General features: G+C 43.6%; 2 protein-coding genes and 2 long non-coding RNA genes across 4 annotated transcripts in view; 2 read left to right on the forward strand and 2 right to left on the reverse strand.

Moving 5' to 3' along the window:
- Positions 1-2,995, forward strand: part of LOC110984357 (uncharacterized) — a 19,086-nt gene extending 16,091 nt beyond the window's left edge. Inside the window, exon 3 of the long non-coding RNA XR_002598856.2 lies at positions 247-2,995. This is a non-coding gene — a long non-coding RNA (uncharacterized LOC110984357). The remainder of the gene's footprint in view (positions 1-246) is intronic.
- A 3,038-nt stretch (positions 2,996-6,033) lies between these two features.
- On the forward strand, positions 6,034-8,962 carry LOC110984384 (uncharacterized). Its single transcript, XM_022244544.2, has 3 exons — positions 6,034-7,195; positions 7,609-7,817; positions 8,179-8,962. The coding sequence occupies exons 1-3, from the start codon at positions 6,225-6,227 to the stop codon at positions 8,409-8,411; spliced, it is 1,413 nt and encodes a 470-aa protein (XP_022100236.2). The 5' UTR covers positions 6,034-6,224; the 3' UTR covers positions 8,412-8,962.
- Positions 8,963-9,402: 440 nt separating this feature from the next.
- On the reverse strand, positions 9,403-18,425 carry c9orf72 (C9orf72-SMCR8 complex subunit). The gene is made up of 10 exons (XM_087144005.1): positions 17,916-18,425; positions 17,168-17,266; positions 16,760-16,821; positions 16,233-16,305; positions 15,673-15,786; positions 15,079-15,200; positions 14,021-14,095; positions 13,552-13,609; positions 12,397-12,506; positions 9,403-11,347 (listed from the first exon to the last, which is right to left on the reverse strand). Exons 1-10 carry the CDS (start codon positions 18,423-18,425, stop codon positions 11,158-11,160), a joined length of 1,413 nt encoding a protein of 470 aa, XP_087000131.1. The 3' UTR covers positions 9,403-11,157.
- A 1,165-nt stretch (positions 18,426-19,590) lies between these two features.
- Positions 19,591-20,820, reverse strand: LOC147797099 (uncharacterized). The gene is made up of 2 exons (XR_015427341.1): positions 20,693-20,820; positions 19,591-19,990 (listed from the first exon to the last, which is right to left on the reverse strand). It is a non-coding gene; the product is annotated as an uncharacterized LOC147797099 (long non-coding RNA).
- Between the last annotated feature and the right edge of the window lie 88 nt (positions 20,821-20,908).

Genomic DNA, 20,908 nt, shown 5'->3' on the forward strand with positions numbered 1-20,908 from the left:
TGCTGATGTGTAAAACGTTGCTCTTGGCATGGTGAACATCATGTTCTTTTCGTTGTTCGACTTCTGGCGGGATGCCAAAGTAACCTTGGCAAAATAAGCTGGCATTAACTTGACAAGGTTCCATGCCAAAATAACATGCGGGCAAGGCGAAAAAATGGAGAGGGGGCGTACGACTACACAATCAACCAACTGCGAACAGGTTTCAAATTAAACTTATTCACATCTCGGTGATTTTGTTTTTGCCAGGCTGGTTGACTATATACGAGCAACAGCTTATCGTTATGATGGCTGAGGTCTCAAGACGTTGAAGTGGCGCCTCTGGCCGAAGTCATGATGGCAGAGTTCGAGCTGCGGTTTGGAGCTCCTGGTAATAAATGATCATTATTTACGCAGCAATTGCCTGATTTTGGATGGGCTCAGGGCAGGCCGCTTACCAACATCTGCCAATTTTAGAATATTAATTGGCTGGTGTTGAGGCTACCTCTTTGCTGATCGTCGTGATCGAAGACAACGACCACGTGACAGCAGTGTCTTACCCTGTCATCGCGCGGGATTACTAGATAGCTCCCACACGAACCTACATGTACATGACTTGTAGATTGAACATTCAGCATTCGCAGTGACGTCAATGCAGTGTCAAACACTGTCTGGCTAGCTGTGGGGCCCTGTATTAGATTTTTGTTGATTTTGAGATTAAAGGGCAGACCTTTTATGCAGTGATCTCGTATTTTGATTTGTGATAATGTTCATTTTCTTCGAAATGCAGTCAATTACATGTACATGTTAATTTAACAAAACTAGCCTAGTTGATCTATTTAAAAAAATTCTGTTTATTTTCTGGCAGGCGAGCCTCTTTTATAATAATTAATAACGACTGTGAACATGTACAAGAATGACTACAGTGTATTCCATTTCATTCTACGTTCCATCCCAACTAAATTCCATTCCTATGCACTTCTTGCTTCGGGGATCAACTTCAAATTCAACCCACACCCACATTATGCGCCTTCAATTATTTATATTTCTCTGAGTTTATTTTGGTGTGGTGAAAAAAACGATTCCCGATACCACCCTTTGAGAGAGATTTTTTTCAAAGGCCACTTTAAATTTGCAAAACTCCTCTGGGCCCAGGTGGAAATTTACTCCATTTGTTCCCACAATACACGTCCTTTTTTAAAATTCGTATGAATGTCACCGAATATCATTCCTCGTCCTTTGACCCTTTCACGTGGTTAGCCCTATGAAACTTAAGGGATATCACTGGTCGTATCGGCCGGCTCGCCCACAGTATAGTCAGAGTGATTGCTTATCCGCTGTGGTTTTTCACAGGAAACCATTATCTGGATTTCTGGGAACAGTATACTCGCGTCTCACAATCTCTCGTTTTAAATTGAGGGTATGTGATAAAAGTAACGCTGCAGATGAATAGGTCACAGCATACCTAATGAATATTTAGCCACACTATAAGAGTAGGATAATCGCTTTCAAAATGGCGATTTGTATGAAATTTTGTGTACAGAGTAGAGTACTGAAGTGTAAAATTATTGTAGCTGACTACCTTAAAGTCCATGTGTTTTTATGCTCACTTGCTTCAGGATGTGACAGTTTATTCTTTCGTTCTGATGATAGTGCCTGTTGTATTCGGTGTTGATACAAAGGAATCGCTGAAAGGAGGAAAACATTATTAAACTGAAATATTGAGTACAGCCCAACTACACTGTAATAAGTGAATAATTCCCGAATATTTCTGAAATGGCAACATTTTGTGAATGACAAGTTAGTTGTTCAGTAATGCAGGCACTTCGAAAAAAAGGCGACAATCACAGAACACCCACTTGTTCTTTAACTACACGTTATAGTGTTCATTTGCACTGGATACTACGGAAGCGTGAAGGGGACGTGGTGTTTTTCTTAATGGCAAAGTCATGATTTTGACTCGCATCTCATAATTATGACCAAGTATTATTGTTATTGTTGTTATTATGGTTTATTCGACTGTTCATAACATGTAAGCCATGCATATTTAAGATTTGTATCTCATATAATTATGGCTTAGCTAAAGCACATAAAACTGAGCTTATAGTAATGAAATTTAATGTACACATGACAGCTAGGTGCCATAACGATTACAAACAGGTCTGTGACTTTTTAACTAGATGGAATAATTATGAGACTTAGTCGTAATTATGACTTAATATTTTCTGTTAATTTTCATCGTGTCCCCTCAACGCTTCCGTATGGTGCCGCTCCATCCTCCGGGTAATTATCTGCGTTGGATTACATAGGTTCGATTCTTTGGCATGAACTCTTAAGTCATCTATGATGTGCTGAGATGCTCAGTGTCTGTCACTGTGCAGGGGGGGGGGGGTCGGAAGAAGGAATTTAATGTCGTGACTCGACACCGCGATGTGGCTGGAGGCACTGCTGGGATTCTAATCCGTAGTTGATTCGCGCACGATTGACGTCATGCAGCGAGCACGCCACCTCGAGCCCCCGTCGGAATCCCGGCGATGCTATGGATGTTTGGCACGCAGTGAGTGGGAAACGGACTCTTCCTGAAGCGCTCAGGGGCTAAAAATAAAGTTATGTCCATTGATGGATCGACTGTGGCCTTAAAGTAAATTCATTTAAAAGGCCTCGGTTTGTCCTGTGCACAAGTTGTTTACTGATGAGGAATGATCCGTGGGCAAGATACTGTGATCATATTACATACAAACTTGGCTCAGTAAGTAAATTCACGTGGGAATCAAGTTCCAATTCAGTCAGGAAATAAATCATGAAAAGTAAAAATCTTCAAATCAATAATGTCACTTTAAAATAGTTAAACATCTCTAAATCAAAGGACACTCAAGTTCATCTATGACCGTCATTCAGCAAGTTGGTCTAAATTTAAAGTTGGCTCGATCTGTACTCGGCATTGCGTCAGCTGGGGTATTCTTGTACAAAGGAATGATAATGATCAATTTATGCTTAATTATTAAACCATTGAAATGTAGTTGGGCCGTTGCCAAACTGTGTATTGATTTGATTCGTCATGCGCACTGACAGATTCCTCCGTACAACTCGTGCGGGGCCCACGCACAAAAAACATGGCCCGCTGCCGTTCCCCACTGACCAACAAATGATCGAAATTCGATCATTCATTGAATATTCCCAATCTGCGGTTTCTACTGGTATGGGGTTTGGCCTGTATGCTGCAGCCGTCGATGTTTTGAAATTGGCATATTGAGGTCAATTTCGTCCATGTATACCCACATATTTATCAGAAGAGCCAGGCGGTCGGAATCGTCAGACCGTTGCATGCGAGGTTGGAAGAGAAATTGTCCGCCCTTTCTAATGACGTCACGCAGGAGCATGACGTCATATCAGCTTATGGCGCAGATGCTGGTCAGCAGAATGCGCTGTTAAAAAGACATGTGTTGGCAGTCATTCACAGAAATTTATGCGGTGTGCTTTGGAAGGATTTGAATCAGAGTACGATGGCGCGATCTGTTTCCATTAAGCTTTTCACACAACTCTTCTGGTCTTAATTACCTACCAGATGGTGTTGGCATGTTGAATCTATGATACTTTGAGTCTTCCTGAATTCAATTAAAACATATATTATGCCTCGGGAAGCTAACGTACAACGTGTACAGTACTTAACCTTACCAAAGCAATGCACAAGTCTGTTATTAATTCAGTTAGTGACAAACTATGGACATGTTATTTATATGCTTGAAAAGTCTATCACTGTGCAGGAAATCGGCTTGAAGATTTTAATTGGTCTGTTCAAGAGTTCAAAGCACGCAGTAACTTGAGAAAGATGAAAATACATTTTGCGCATGGTTAATAAAGTGAAAATAAAATGTATGAACTAAATTAAGAATGAAACATACATAAAAAACCCAGAAATTCCCCCTCCACACGACAGCCTCAAATTGTAATATGACCAAGTTTTCCAATTTCAGTATCGTAGTAATTCACTTTTATGGGTGAGCACTTTTGAGATTATTAGAAATCAAACAGTCCACAAGCTGGTACCAGTCAGGCAAGATATCAGGCGCTGACCCATGCGCTGACGACAGGCCGACATAAACCAAACGGATATTCATTTATCAGTCGAGCGAGACACACTGTCGAGCCTAGCTTTCACACTTTACCCCCAAGGAAGTAAGTACGCGAGTGAGCTAATGACCTGCACCAATAGGCTCACCAAACAATCTGAACACATATCTCCTCATCTCAGTCGCCATTGGACTGAATCCAGAGCCGGCTGTGAGATGTTCCCCCAGGGCTCACAAAGTCACCAACCAACCGTTTTTATATACCTCGGTCCCTGCGATCTTAGTTGCACAAAACCCATGTATGTCCAGAAAAAGCCCATTTACAACATTCGCAGTTTCCCATCAGAAAAAAATTGGGTGCTTGGAGGAATTTTCATATTGTTTCATCAGGAACAGCGCCATTTCGAAGAAAATAATTGAGTTCCCGACAAGAAATGAATCCCCTGCAAAGGTACTAAGGCCCAAATTAAATACCCTTATTTGACAGTCTTTGCATACGCTGAGTATACAGTGTTAAATACATGTCGGGTAGGGCAAAAATCCAAAATTAATTTACATCTCCCCGGCGCAAATCCATCCTTGAAATAGTCTTGCTTTTGTTCTAATCCATCATCTAGCAGTAGTAGTTCTAACATTTCAAGCAATTAAGATGTTCAATACCTGCCTAAAAAATTCCAAATAGCCTACAGTTTAATAATTAAGCGTTCCTAAGCACTGTGTACAGGTTGTAACCTTTTTGAGCTGGTGAAGATAAATATTTTCAAAAATTAGTTAACTTTATGCTATGAAAAACATTAACACTGTCGCAAGATCAGGAAGCTTTGGTATTTCAATTTCTACCATGTTTCTATTCATGTTTTATCTTTTAAAATTCAAATTCTAGCATGTTATGCCGAATGGCTAACAGTTTAATAAATTGTTAAACGTTCATAAGCACTGTGTACAAGTTGTAACCTTATTGAGCTGGTGGAGATAAATAACGCGCAGTTAACGGCTGATAGAGGGCGCTGTAAGTAATGCACATTCAGTGCACATTCTGCGTTTAGGCGCGAACAATGCGCATGCGCAATTAAGTTACACTGGAACGACCCCAGTCGGTCAATTTTTAAAAATCTGATTGTTACTCACATTTCACTGATGGCTGCGATTCTCACAGTGCACGGGGTCAATACAAACTCGTACAATTATTTTCATGTGAATGGTTCCCTCTATAGTGATAAATGAAATCGGTTATTGATAACCAGCGGTGTGACCATACCCCTGGGCCTGGTCCCAAATGGTCGACTGTAGATGCCACTCATCGTTCGGGCAATGTCAGTCGAGCTATAGTTAACTATAGTCGTCGCTCGAACTTGCCCTTTGCGGTGGGTCATAGTGAAGGTCGTCAATCAAATCAACACTCATTGGTCAGTTCAGTGTCTGCCTCCAAGGTTTTACACAGGTGCGCGGGGAGTGACACGTCCTGAATGGATCCACTCATCTCTTGCAGACCCGAACTGGAAGAACGAAGGCACACACTCTGAAAGGTTTTGTACTCAAAAAGGTCGAAATAATCTTGGTAACAAGGTTATTTCGAATCTCCTCATAAATTAGTTAACTTTATGCTATGCAAAACTCTGACACTGTCACATGATCAGGAAGCCGTGATATTTCCATTTCTATCTTGCTTCTATTCACGTTTTATCTTTTTCATTAAATTATTTGGTAACATTTTGTGCATCGTCGGCGTCCTTAAAAACAGAATAACCGATAAGACTACCATGTTGAAATAAACTGATGGTAACCTTTGGTCATCGTAATAATACAATCCCAAACTTTGTACTTTGTGGAAGATAACGGCATTACTATTGGCACATCATCCATAGTCCAAGGTTATACGGTGGCCCAAAGAGACCATTCTATTGAAAGCTGAAAGGATATTTCGAGATTGCATCTGCCCTTTGCTGTACAGGGAAATTTTAGTTCAGGGTGCCTTGTCTTGTACATTTAAACGGGATGATATAATTTCATTCGGAATCAATAGTGTCTATACTTCTCGGATACCAGTTTCGTCCTTTCGCGGCCACCATCAACAGAATGTGGGCAATTTAGACGGGGACTGTCTGGTCGCGGTTGTGTTTTGCAAAGCACTATCTCAACAGCTTTACCTCTAAACATTTGGACAGGTAAGAAAGCAGAATGATACATCTCAGATTCTTCTCGAAAGTTGCTTTTCTGCTGGGAGTCGCACTGCTGCCTCTACCGGCAGCAGCTTCCTACTTCCCCAAAGCCATCTTCGGCACCCCGGTAAGAGCCTCAGTGGTTGCCCTGGACGGACCGGACTTCCGCGGTCAACCGGCCTATCGCATCGAGTTCACCGCCCTCACCAAAGATGGCGAGGAAGCAGACAGCTTCATCCACCGCAGCTACACCGACTTCCAGCTGTTTGATGCCCTAAAGTCTTGGTACTACAAGGACCTCAAGCTTCCTAGCGAGGCCGAGGCGACCGTAGAAAGCCTGGACGCCTACATCCAGGACACGCTCATGAAGTACAACTCGCTGGCTCAGACGGTTCTATACGGCGACTTCCTCGGGATCAATTGGGACGGGAACGACCCCAAGTACCTGAAGAACTACCTCAGCTTCATGAAGTTCCTCATCGTGGACCACCTGCCGACCTTCGCGCCCGAACCACCGGTCATTGACAGCGAGGACGACACGCTAGAGCCCGTCACCCCGTTCGAGAACTACATCTTCATGCGCTCCTTCCGCCACGACGACATGGGCTTCGAGGCCTTCTACGAGTACTACGAGAACTACGTGGCGACCCTTCCCGTCTTCGCCGGCGAGCCCGACCACTCGGACGTCTGGGCACCGGGAATCACATCCCCGGTCGAATACCCGTACCACTATGATAAGACATACGTCCATTTCAATCCAGGCGGTTATCTCAACGGCCATACTGTTCGTATGTCCTACAGCACCTATAACAAGTTCAATTTCGAGAGTGAGGGGATTATAAAGCCTTGGTTGGAGCAGCTCCATGGTCAACGGAAGCCCAAGAGAATCTTGGAGATCGGGACGGGTACCTGTGCCTCTGCCTTCGCCTTGGGAGAGATATTCCCTAACGCTGAAGTCATAGCAATTGATTTGGCCCCAGCATACATAAGGTTGGTACGAAACGGGAATTTTCCTGTTTCATCCCAAGCACGTGATCTCAAACTAGTTTGGTATCTTTTCTGTAGCTCTGAACACAAAAGTACGAATTCCACATTCTGCGCTCTGAGTCTACACACCCACCTATACACTACAACTACATGTATTTACATAAAAACAAAAAAATACAACACAGAACATGTGCGCAGGCGTGGCATACATAGAGTGGACCTCTGCACAAAAGAAGTCCACACAATGTAGGGTATGATGGCGCTGTTTGGACTCGCACACGTCCACACAATGTTTTCCCCTCTCTGAAAAAAGTTTCAGAGGCAGTTTGGGGTAGTTTAGCGTTATTATTCAAAATATTTCAATACCATTTTCACGTGATACTAAGAGCTTACAATCAAAATTGTCTATGACATAGATTTTGCCGCATGTGGAAGAAAAAGCGCGGCGCACCCAACGTGTTCTTCTATCAGGCGAACGGGGAGGCAACGCCGTTCGAGTCCGAGTCGTTCGACATTGTCCAGTTCACGTACGTGCTGCACGAAATGCCGCAGCAGAACAGCAAGCGAGTCCTCCGGGAGATCCACCGCCTTCTGAAGCCGGAGGGTGTGGTTAGTGGCTTTGACGGTGAGTACATCGAACAAGAACGAAACGGAAGCTCCATTATGAGAACAGACCACAAACAGACAAAATTTCACAATGTCTCATAAATATTTGGCTAAGGCTAACACCCTAGGGTGTCATCCAAACAAGTGGTCGAGCAATCACACCCTTCAAAACCTTTATGGGACGACACAGAGGTGGATTTTTTGGCGGGGGGGCTTGGTTGAAACCCAGGGATTTCACTAAAAGCTTATAATAACAGTGGAACAACCTCGTGGTTTCAGATCAATACAGTCGTTTTCTCCGCTGCACTTTTTAATCATAGATGGTTTAAACTTTAACAGTTATTCAAAAATTCAAACATCGCTTTGTCTTCGAAACCCAGTTCTCTACTGGCAGAATCCGGAATGGCGCCAGATCAACGTGGAGAGCAGCACGTGGGGCGAGCCCTGGAACACCACTGGACAGCATGGACCCGAGCCCTACATGGACGAGTACCAGAACGGTTTGCAGCTGCCAAACTTCCTACAGGAGATAGGATTCCAGATCCAGTATAACATCCGCTACAGCAACTTCGACGGGATTTACGTTGCGCGAAAACCTCATTTCCTGTTGTAGTAAAGTTCGATCGTGTTCTTTTTGACTTATTGCTGATCGATTTTTCACTTTTCAGCTGGATTCTTTATCTGATTTTTGCAGATTTTGTTGCAAAATGAATCATGTTTTTCTTTGGTTGAACGTATAGCTGAGCTGGTGACGTTTCAGGTTGTTTTCGACGGTACTGGCACTATGCCATCAATTTGAATATGCGCCTGTTAAGAGACTATCATTTTCGCAGAAATTTGGCCAGGACTTTCCCAAATGAGTCAAACTAAGCTGGTTGAATCAGTACTCCACATGACCAGAGTGACTGACCACTCACTGTAGCTGAGAAGTCGGTAGAGTGGTTTGTTGACGTTTACTGTACCCTAGTGACAGATTGACGTCATAATGGTTAGGCAGTTCTAGTTGCCTAAGAATCACAGTGAAGTGAACTAGGATGTGTCACACTCTAGACACATACTCAATATCAAACTGCCTAACTTTACATTTCATTTTGTGGGCCTACCTGTTATTTGTAGTAACAATAAAGAAACAGAGTGGTGTTGAAATAAGGACTTTAAAGAAAACCCAAAGTGTCAGACAGGGACAACCACTTCCAGTCCTCGTGCCGACATTTGGATTATAAATTTGAGACGTGTAGAAAACATGTCCTTCTTTGATGAAGTAGCCCTTTAGACCAGGTTGAGCGAGATGCTATTACAGAGGAGCCACTATACTCACGCTTGAGTCCTTATTCTATAGCGCATGCGTACTTTTACAAGTCGCCACAACCTACTGGTCAAAGAGGAAGGAGTCATGCGTGGCACCACTTGCGAACGAACAGGTGGCCCTGCCGTGACGGCTTCAGTCTGGATCAGGCTGTGGTCTGTACACCTGCAGGGAGATACATGTATACACGCTGCGCCTCCATTTGGGCATCAAGTGCACTGCATTCGCATAAAATGAAGAGCATTTAGCAAAACTCCCAAGGAAACTATGCTGAGTTTCAAATGAAAACACTGTCCAATCAGTTGGCTTCTCATTTAATTATGCAATGTCAAGTATTGCACTTCGCCTCCTTTGGGAAAAGTTGCATACATGACATGAAGTATCACACAAAGCGGGCAAACGTGTTACGGGCATAAAATAAGAGTAATTCGACTTTTGATGATAAATCTGATTAAAGACAGATACATACGATTGGCAGTGGTTGGTTGAGTCGTCCAAATGTTCTGGAAACCAAAACAATATTATGAAATATACTTATATCACACTGTATGGCAGTGCCTAAAAAAATACCTCCCCCGAAATGGTACTAAGAAATCCATTAAACTATGTCCCCTGGATAGCTAGTGTGCACAAGACAGCAAACGATTGGATGACTTTCTTTCAGGGATTACAGTATAAACATGTTACTGGTTACCTGGCGGGGGGCTCTGAAGACATTGAGGCTTTCCAGAACATGTTTAAGAGAGTTGATCACCTTAAGCAAAAAGTGGCCTAAATTATGATAAATTTAGTCTCTTGTGTAACAGTAGTTTCCAATTTACACACATTCGTTTTGATTTACAGCACAAGGTTAACACTTTAGAATAACACATCAAGTACTGTTGGTTATAAGCCAATTTATATTTTGTACAAGCTGGCACAAACCAAATTCTTTGGTACCCAAATGCTCGGTTCTTTTACAAAATGGCATACAGGAGTGAACTGTCGATACACACACAAGCAGACTTGAAATCTCCAGGTCCCAGCATTCAGAAGTGCGGGTGGATTACAGCGGATCATTTCGTCTGGCTGTACAAATGATTACGTTACTTTATATTTCCTTGCATCATTCATAACACGTAAGCCATGACCTGCAAGGCTAATGCCGCGGTGGCCATTTACTCTTTTTTGTGGGAATGAATTTTGCATAAACAATGTGGGTCACTCCGCGTGGGGGTCACTGCCGGCATTGCAGATTTAGGAACAGGACAGAGCTTACAATGTACATGTACAAGGTCATTACTCAGTACGAGTGGATTAGCACTGTTTATGACAAGGTCTTATAACAAGGATAGATCCAGGAGAGCCAATGATGGCTATGGTCCCCCCCCTGACAAAAAAAGCTTATTTTAGAAACTTGAGAGAAAGGCAATTTTTTTGTCTACTTAATATCCCTTTCTTCCGAAGCGTGTTCAAAGCCCCAAAGTGCAGTTTCATTCCTCACAAGGGCCACAGTTGCATTAAAAATTCCATTAAAAATTCCAAATTTTAGACTGCTTCAAACAAAATTAGGGTTGTGATCCACCCTTGGGGTGTAATGCTACATGCTCATGTCATATTAAACTAAGTGACCTCATCACAACTGTGAGTGAGTAGGTCAAAACTTTGCTGCTAGGTTATTATTCGTTGTAATGGAAGTCCCAATACTGACAAGGCCACAACTGAGCAATCAGGTCATGACTCTGCCGGTGGGTCATATCTCTGTGAAACAAGGTCATATTCCTGTGACAAGGTCACTACTCTGATTGCTAAAGCTCAATCAGGGAGGTCATAGTTGAGCCAAACAGTCATCACACAATTTGGTCAGGTCATTTGACCCCAAGTGACCAGGTCATCTGCACAGCCATGTCATATCTCTGTCACATCTGGCCGGGTCATGTCTGCCAGTGACCACTGTTGTCTCATTAACCATGAGACCAAGTCGTTCTCTCCTTTTGTTGAGACCACAATTCTCGGCGCTCGCCGAGGTGGTAACAACGCCACCAGGTCAAACCTCAATGTAGCTGAACCAATTCTAGCTCGGTGTGACCAAGTCGTTGTAGGAATCCCTGGGCAGAGCCGGGTTGCCACACACCAGCGTGTACACGCCCGGTTGAAGCTTCTCGGCCATGGCGATTACGATGCGGAAATCCCCTTCTGGTATCAAGTGCAAGTCGCTCTTCAGTCGCTTCAGCACCAAGCGGCTCGGCTTAGTGCCTCGGTTCCTAAAATTCAAGGATGGTGAAAATGTCTATTTTCCAATCAGAAGCAAAATGCCCTATGCAATATTTCTTTTCGATAGATATCGCCCAACACAAGGCCAATGGGCCACTAAGGGCGTGTGCTTAGGGTGGAATCAGTTGAGTTTGCCTTTTCTTATCCCTATCAAACTTTCAAGAGAAAGGGAAATAGGTGCCCAACTTCACATGAAGACATGCCTACCAGAAAGTTGGGAGCAGCAACCATTTGCCAACCACTGGTCAACTTTGGCCAGTACCCAAGGATATGTCCTGTACACAGATTACCAGGAAAAAATTAACCAGTAGTCGACAAACAGCTGTCGCTTGAACTCCTCCTACGTTGTATCCCTCATCAGGGCCGTGTCCCAACTAACTGGCTGTGGTCGGCAGTGACACACACGTCTATGGGCAGTGGCTGCAGCCGTTAAGCCAGTGGCTTGCACAGGTGCACAGGCTATTCCACACTGTAGCCATAATGTTCAGTTGCAGCCTGGTTCAGTTAGCTGCTGAGCACAGAAATCTGCTAAGGCTGTATCTGAATTACTTGGCTGTGGCTTGAAGCTATGCATAAATCTGTGCTTGTGGCTGCAGCCTTTTCCAATAAAGTTATGTGTAATGTCGAGCTGGTGCCAAGTACCTTAGACATAGCCTAAGCACAGAAAATATTTGCTTAGCAAAAACAGGTTACCACCAAAAAGTCACACACTGTGTGCTCCTTGTGGTTGATTTCTGTGCTCTCTTTTACTTAACACATAAATCACTATTGCATAAAAGTAGATCAACTGTCTCCGTCTCCGTCTCTAACAATCAATCCCCACATGTAGGCCTACGGTGTACCAATTAACTAGAAACACTGCAATATTTGGCTTGGTGACGTGCCGTTCGATGATCCGGTAGCACTACCTGAGTTATGAAGTGAGCTCACAACTTTCAAGTCGGGTGGTTGAAAAATTAGGGGAAGCCTAAGGTGGAGTCAAAGCTGCACAGTAGTAAAACTGCACATGTCTTGAGACAGGAAACTTTTTGAAACTTACGTTTCCTCTTCGACGTACTTGATGAGGGACACCGCCTTTCGATCCAGCAGACGCAGGAATTCTTCAATGTAGGTCTCTCGTATTCGGCAGTTGTCCTGCAATCGATTGATCTGGTTAAAATCAAAAGCAAAAGAAATTTGATTGAGGCTAAAACAAACACAGCTCACTGGGTCAAAGTCATGCCATTCCTTGAGGTTTCCAAACTTTCTTTGCAGCTTGATGTAAGAATCAATATACCTTGGCTCTTTGCCAGTAAAATCAAATTAATAACATCTGGTATACAGACACATTTTTGAAATAAACAGAGACTTTATCACATTTAACTGAGGGCAAGTTTTGGCCTCGTTGTGAAGGGAAATGCCCAGCCTCGGTGCACTGTTTGCAGCACCAAGCGTGCAGCTGGGAATTGACTAGGGCAATTCTCAACCCCTTCGCGCCAGGAGACGGTAAGAGCTGCCATAAAAATTGAGATCCTCAGCCCGCTTTTCAGCTATTATTCTCGGCCCACGCTCAAGCAAAGAAAGAAGGCAGACACTGGCTCTTGTATATATAGTGATTGGCCTTTATGTGTAGCCCAGAAATGAAAAGACCAAATTGGCATCATAATCACCAGCTTCACAATAGTCCCCACTTTGAAAAGAGGCAACGGGAATGTGGAAGCGTGAGTAGAGCCACATTCCACCGAACAATCAGCCTTTTCACTGTGTAATGCAAAGCGTGCAGAGCATGCAGGGTCACAAACCAAAAATTTGCGGTTTGGCAGGTGGCCTTCGTGGCCAAGCAAGGCAGGATTCTTGGAGTCGGCTTTCGGAAAAAAATTCCCGTTGTCAAGGGGTTTACTACACCACAATGTACAAAATGTGTTTCTCATTTGTAACGGCATCCATGGGAAGTAACAATGAAGACAATGAATGCCTTCAACATTTGAGAATAGCAACGCGGCAACCAACCCCAAGCTGGCACAAGCTCTGCCTTGATGGCAAGTGTATTTTGTCCTCGGAAATCACATTTTGAATTTAGCAAGTTGAACTAAAAATTGGAAAAAAAAAGAAGGCATCTATCATTGTCACCAATCACTGACTTTCATTTACCTCCAAATGGCCGACAAAGTATGCCCCCAAAGAATCACTAGTTCCAAAGGTAAACTTGCCTCACCTCTTTCCAGAACTTCTGCACGATGGTTTCTGCTTCGGGCTTGTTGGAGAAGTGAACACTGTTTTGAAAAAAGAAAAATGAAAAACACACCATTTCTGCTGAAAGACAACTTGCTTGGATATCCCAACGCAAAAGTTTGAACTCATCTGATTTAAAAACTCCTTCTGGACTGGGCTCCCCCTTCCTTGCTCCCCTTAACACCTGCTGAAAAATAACAACTGCAACAACCAAAAAACTAGGTTGTTAAGATCCATTTTTTGTGTTTAAATTACTTCCATCGTCAACAAAACAGTGGTCAATATTGACGCATTTTGTGGCTTAAAATGAACCCAGAATTTGACTTTTACTCCCCAAATTTGGGGCAGTTGCAGGTTTCACGCCTCACTTGGGTTAAAATTTAACCCAAACAATTTCTTTCAGGGTATAGCCTCTGTTGCCAGCCCCCTAACCCAATACCCAGGTCACTTACACGGGCGAGTACCTCAGTGGCTCGTCACTGTTCAACCACAGACACTGCAGCTCCTGGCTCGTGGCCTCGTGTCGCCTGAAAAATCCAGACAGCCAACGACAACAGGGCTGTTAGATTTCGAACCCACATCTCTACTCCCCAACGACAACAAAATCAGCAAAAATGAGGCAATCTACTCTCACCCAGTCCTGATGCTCCTCTAAGATGAGGTGTAGCAGGCAAGGGGGGGAAGTGTGTCTTGCCATAGGATTCAATATTGCCATGGGGTATCACTGAAACTCACATTTTTTAGGACTCCAAACATACCAGGCTGAGATTGGAAAATATTGGAAAATATCCACGAAATAAGCACCAGAGGTTTGAAGTGACCTACAGTAGCAAAGGGGCTACGGTATACATTTGTGTTTCCCAAACTGCAGCCCTTCAAATACCCATTTCAGGTGTTCTGTATCAATGTTTTTACGTAAAAACACCTTAATGGTAAACTCAAGGACTTTCCAGGGTGGGGAAAGTGACTATTTGAAAAATTCTACATCGAGAAAATCTTGAGGAAAATTCCTGAAATCAGGAAAATCTTGACTAATCTCACCCCTAGCATATTAAAATAGATCTAGTGGCATAACCACGCTCTTCCTGAGGAGGGAGGAGGAAAGATAAGTTCCCAAAGAGGGCAATTACCCCTCCTGGCAATGCCACAGCACAGATCAGTTTCCTCAACAGTTTACCAGCAACAAGTTATTAAAGATCACCCTACTGTGAGTGGATCTGGCACCCTTTCCCCTAAATTCGGATCCAGAAAAGACTCCACTGTTCAACTATATCTTTTAACATCAGTTAACGAAGTCAATAGAGTACCAAAGTGTGACGTCACTGTGAACCAGAAAGTGCAGTGCAAACGAATGGAGTACGCGCGCGTGTTGGTTCACGGGCTGGTTCTCGCGCTAATGCCTTTTACACACTAATTGTGCGCGTGACGCATTCACTTTGGTACTCTATAGGACAAAACTGAAATTCGGTAAAGTGCATGTGATTAAACGCAAGTGTCTTGGCATCTTTACCTATATGCGTGCTGGTTGTAGTGCAGCGTCTGTTTCACTTCAAGCGTCACCAAATCTATCAGGGTAGTTGGATACTGACTGGTCATGATGACCCGCAGGTAGTCATCCAGGCTGATCGAGTTCTGGTGGGCCCAAAAAAATTCCCTTTGAATTATACGCCAAATCAAAACTGCACAATTTGTAAAGCACTACTTTGGAAAAGTGGTACGGTCATTGAACTTTTGGACTAAATCCCTCCCAAAAAATTACTCCACAAAAGACTGCATAAAACTGGAAGTGTTCAACATTTCCACATGTTGAACTTTCTGTACTGAAGTACCAATTTGGCACCCTGTACCGCAGAAGCCGCAGGCAATGGAGATGTGTACTTTATAAAGTGTGCTGGGTGGCTTGAATTCGACCCAACCATTCTCGGATCACTCAAAATTCAACGACAAAGAGTCTGAAAGGTTCCAAAGTTGAAGCCGCAGGCAATGGAGATGTGTACTTTATAAAGTGTGCTGGGTGGCTTGAATTCGACCCAACCGTTCTCGGATCACTCAAAATTCAACGACAAAGAGTCTGAAAGGTTCCAAAGTTGATGTCTTCTCCTACCTTGAGGAAGCCTTGAATCAGGACATCTTTCTGATAGACTCTTGGGACGTCGTCCAAGTAGAGGCAGCAGTGCCTCTCTGTTGGACTCAGGAATAAAGCCAGCGTGCTGATCATCTGTGAAATCGAGCAAAAGGAAGAAATGTGGACAGCCTCTAAACGCCACTATCATCACGCTCCACTGGCTGAAGGATTCCATGCTTTTCTTCCCATCTGCAGCTCACAGAACTTGCTCAGAAAATTTGTGCTGCCTCTGTTATGCCTAAGGCTCAATATCACAGCCCTGCTCAACTGTTAGCATGACCAGGCTGCTGCTGAAGCACTATTTCATTACAAGGAAGTGTTAATGACAGCATGCACATGGAGACTTCTAGTGTTACATCACTGACTTCAGCAACATTTTCCACCAGGAGTGAGCATACATTTGTTTACAAACTGCTTAGAAGTCTCTTTGAAATGGACCGAGGCCTTGTCAGCACAAATCAGTTGACATTAGGGCTACATCTTGAGTTGAAAGTAGTGCTCACAACTGTAAACCAACGTCTGAAGAAAATGATACTCACCATGTTGACATCCGCTGCAGTGTTGCCAAGGACGATGGAGCAGCCGCAGGTTTGGAGATGTGATGCTATGGCTCTGGAGGACGAATGAAAGACTTGATTACCGCTAAAATAGGCAACTCTTAAGGACACCCTGAGGTCTTCCTAGATTGTCTGATATTATGATCTGTAATTAGTTCCTCACTGGATGATTTCGTAGCTCAAAGGTTCCTTTGATGGCTCTGTAACCTAGTATTAGTTGGACAATTTGTCAAAATTTGGCAAAGATGAGCCAGTAAACTTTTGTTTGCCAGAGCCCAAAAGAAATCAGCAGAGCGATTCTTCAGTGTGCTGTATTTGAATGAGGGAACTTAATAGCAGCTACATGTAGAACAATTCTTAGATGCAAAATGGCTCAGATTCCTTTTGAAAATTCCAAATTATTGGTTACATGGAAATCTTGTCAGACTGAAGAGAGATAAGGTTCTAGTGTGAGAACTTGACTCAGATCACCCCGAGCAACAAGGCTGAGGGAGTCCATCTCCACTTACATTTTAGTGAACTGGTCGTCCAACTGCTTGGCGTGGCCCGGGGCAAATACGGTATCGCCAAGCTGAAACAAAAAAAAGTAAACAAAAAACGCTTGTTCCTCCGAATGACCTCTCAAACTAAGCCTTTTGTCCTCCAAAACGCAGTACACTTTTGCCAACTATTCAAGAATTTAAGATTTCCATGCTGATCTCAATTTGCAGATTTAGAGTGTTATAACATACATGTATATTCAGGTTAGTTAAAGTTTCAAAGAATCAAGGAAAAAATGAAACAAAATAACCCACATCCCCCTACCAAAAAAAAAAACCAAAAAGGGAGAAACTAACAAAAGCCAAAGTAAGAATAAATGCCATACAGTCATATCAAACCCATCTGTACTAAGAGGTAAGTAACAAAGACAAAAATACCTCCACCCTGGAAGGAAGACCGTGGGTCTTCAGAAGGGTCACCACTCGAATAAAGGAAGGAACCTCATCACTAAATGCCATTAGAGAGGAGTCATTATTCTGTCATTTTGGGGAAAAGTTATGACAAAATATTAGAATTTAACGATAACTTAATGACACGTCTTCAGCCTACTGACTAGATAAAAAGAGAAAAAATAACTCCAAAGCAGATTTGCATGTATGCAAATGTCACATATTGCTAAAATCTTCAAGTAGCCAATGATTACACATCTCTTTTAAAGAAATCCAGAATTTCAAAATCTAAATTCATGTTAACGTCACGACACATATCATTCACATCACCTGAACGAATTCATTTTCCGTCCTGAAAATTCTCCGTCATGATTTAAGTAAGGCCTCATGACATTACACAGCATAGCATCTTACAGGTTTGGGCCGAGTTAAATGTCAGCCAATGAAAATCACATGCAAATTTTGACCAACTGGTTTCTCTCAAATGCAATTCCACACTCCTCACCAATGAACCGCTACAGTTCAAGGAAATGGTCCTGGAACTAGATGTGGACATTTTCTACGCTTCTAGACATTCACGCCCACTTTTTTCAAGGCTATGAAGTTGGTTTCTTTGAAGTTAGTACTTGTGAATGAACAAAAGTACGGCTCTAGCTTTTTGTGGGTCACAAGGGCACTGGCTCTCTGAGTGGCTGATGAGCACATGGACTACTTGGGTTCAGATCTGTTTTCCTACCTCATCTTTGTTTTTCTCCTGGAGAACCCGTAACCTTCTTATCATGGTGGTAAGCCTGGCCACGCACAGCTCGTGCAACGGCAGATACCAACGGTACTCCTCGTACGGGATGACCAGCGACAGCGCAAAGATGGTCTTCTCGTCGTAGTCGTGGCCGCTGAAGAGGAAGACCGTGGCCACAATGCCGCGCTCGGGCAGGATCAGCACCTTGGTGTCGATGGTGGACTGGGGCTGCTCGCAGGAGGTCAGGGTGTGGGTGGACAGGTAGGCGATGTGGTTGGCGGTGAAGCGCTGCTCCTTGCCCTCAGTCAGCCAGATGCACTTGGCGTGGGGGCCCAGGATGTTGTTCCAGCAGCACAGGACAAGGGCGTAGAGCGGGCAGTCGGCTGTGTCCGGCAGGGCCTGGTTGACCCGGCATTCTTGCGGGTGCTGCAGGTGCATCTCCGAGTCCACGAGGACAACCACCCTCTTGGAGATGGTGGCTACCTCTTCATCGGAAAAACTCGCCATCTATTTTTCTTACAATCTCAGACGCAAATAACTACTAGAGTGTCTGAAATTGTAATCCTAACTTTAAAAACTCAAGGTTCTTCACTTGAATACCCCTGATGTTTTCGGCTCACAATCAAGCAAGATATGCTGCATACGCCTGAAGGCTGAGCTCCAGTCAGGCATTCAAGTCTTGAAAAAGTTTCTCAACTTATCGGTGCAAAGATACCATTCATGTACGTGCTAATCTGATGTTTTATCTTGTTACTCATGAGTAACTAAAGTATACATTTGATGAACAACTGAGTCAACATTTCTCAAACAAGGAGTGTCTAAAATACAGTGTAGATAAAGAAACTCTGTGATTCTAAAAAGTACACGGCATCCACTCAAAATGCCAATATCAGGCAAGTAAGTTTTACTCATAGTTTGACTCGTGTCAAAGAGCTCTTGAGTATTCTGAGTGAGTGATTAGATACTCCTGCGCTCCAGAACCCCCTGCACCTCGTGGCTGACGACCAGCCAGAAGATGATGTTGTGAGCACATTCAATGGACAGTGTCAGCACCAAGAGTGTCGTGAGCGATAGCATGGCACCCACCGTGAGGCGCGGCGAGCCAGCGTTGACGATAGTGAGCATGAAGAGGATGAGGCTGGTGGAGATGCAGGAGGAGAGGAGGAAGTTGAAGAAGATGTGCTTGATGCCCACGCGGTCGATGGTGGTCTCCGTCAGCTCAAGGTAGGCAGGAAGCATAGTACGAGAAGCCTAGGCTCAGCATAGGAAGTATAAAGCGCAGTCCTCAATCGTGGATTAAATGTTGCACATCTGTAGCTTACTGGACATCTGTGAGGGTCATGCAAGTAGACTGTGACAAGTCTAGAATTCTAACAGTTGGGCTGATAAAAACCTTCTTTTTTGTCTCTTTCAGCATTTAATTAAAAGACCGTGTACTGGGGTCTCACTTAAAGAAAAGTGTATCACTACAGTTTTTAGCTTGAACATGCTGGACGTTCAAACATCACACTCTTCCTTTTGTGAAGGTTTTAGGCAGTTTCAGTGGAAGAACTCCGATTTCAGTCACAATCTTGGAGAGAGAAGAGAGGTTAGAAAAGTTGTAATTTCGAACTCCACGAATGGTTCAATGTCTCATGCAGGGTCGAGAACGGAGCTACATGTAGCAGTGAATTCTGCATCAGTGGAGCTCAAACTGCGTCTTGAAGCTGTGGGCCATCTGGTAGGCAAACTTGATGGACAGGGTGACCACGAAGAGTGACATGAGTGCCGACATGGCCACAGAGGCGAGGCGGGGCGAGGCTGCGGAGGAGAGGTTGACGAGGGTCATGAGGAACATGACCATGCTGGTCAGGATGTAGGTGGTCACCATGTGGTTGAAGCAGATGTACTTGAGGCCGTGCGTGTCGACGATGGTGCCGATCCACTTGCTGTAGACGGCCATGATAGGATGGAACACGATGCGGTGGGGGCGTGGCAGTGGGGAGTGATACACTGCACTCACGGGAGCCAAATCAGAGGTCAGTGACCTTCACATGCCAGTCTGTGTAAGAAAGCTTCCGGGCTTGTACATCCTATTAAGAGGTGAAAAGAGGTAACAAGTTTGAGAAAACAAATGTTTAATTTTTTTCCTTAAAAGAAAGAGAGGCGTGCATGCTTGTTATCAATACATGTAAGAAGGTAAACAAAATTTGCACTGTTTTTTCAACTGAATGACATTTGCTATCCTCTATGAATGTGTGAAAAAAATTAGGCCTAACTGCAAAGTTCAAATTAAGTTCCAACTTTATTATCAATCACTTATTTTCATCTGTAAAACTGTACATTTTTCTTGCTGCATGCTGCTCTGTCATGTCAGCAAGCCTATGTCGAAGCAATCTGTGAAAAAATACAAATTCTACGGTTTCCTATCGCTAGGCCTTTAAATTTAAAACAAAAGTGTGAATTTCGGTGTTTTTCATCCAGGCTAGTGGTCAAGTTTGACTATCTATCCTAACAGCTAAATTGAAGTGCTGTTTCATTAACCCTAACCCCCAGGGGGTATGTAAAATCATATTGAAATTGGAGGATTTGGGACTGTTACTAATCCTAAGCCTGCATGTATTAATACTATGATGTACATGTACATGTAGGTCCTCAGTAAGTGCATGGTCGCCAGTCTTAGTCACACAAAGTCAAGTCTCAAGAAACACAAGACCGAATCATGACCTGTTAAGTGCACTTAGTAAATAATATGTATTGACATGACAGTGATTAGTAAGAGCCCATGTACCAACCCATTTAGTTTCCAGGAGAAAATCTGCATTTGGTAACAGATACGCCTAAAAGTTGATGCATAGTGTGAGTGTATAATCAGTGACATGGCATAATCGGTGAACGTTCAACTTGAAGCACGCCCTCAATGCATCGCAATCTATCATGTATGAAGCGCCACAAATAACAACACGAGAGCGACGGAGGGCGGCATTCATTTAGTACAGTCGACGTCACAT

Source organism: Acanthaster planci, linkage group LG12, assembly GCF_054643075.1.
Source record: "Acanthaster planci isolate LZ-2023a linkage group LG12, COTS_SCS, whole genome shotgun sequence".
Lineage (NCBI taxonomy): Eukaryota > Metazoa > Echinodermata > Asteroidea > Valvatida > Acanthasteridae > Acanthaster > Acanthaster planci.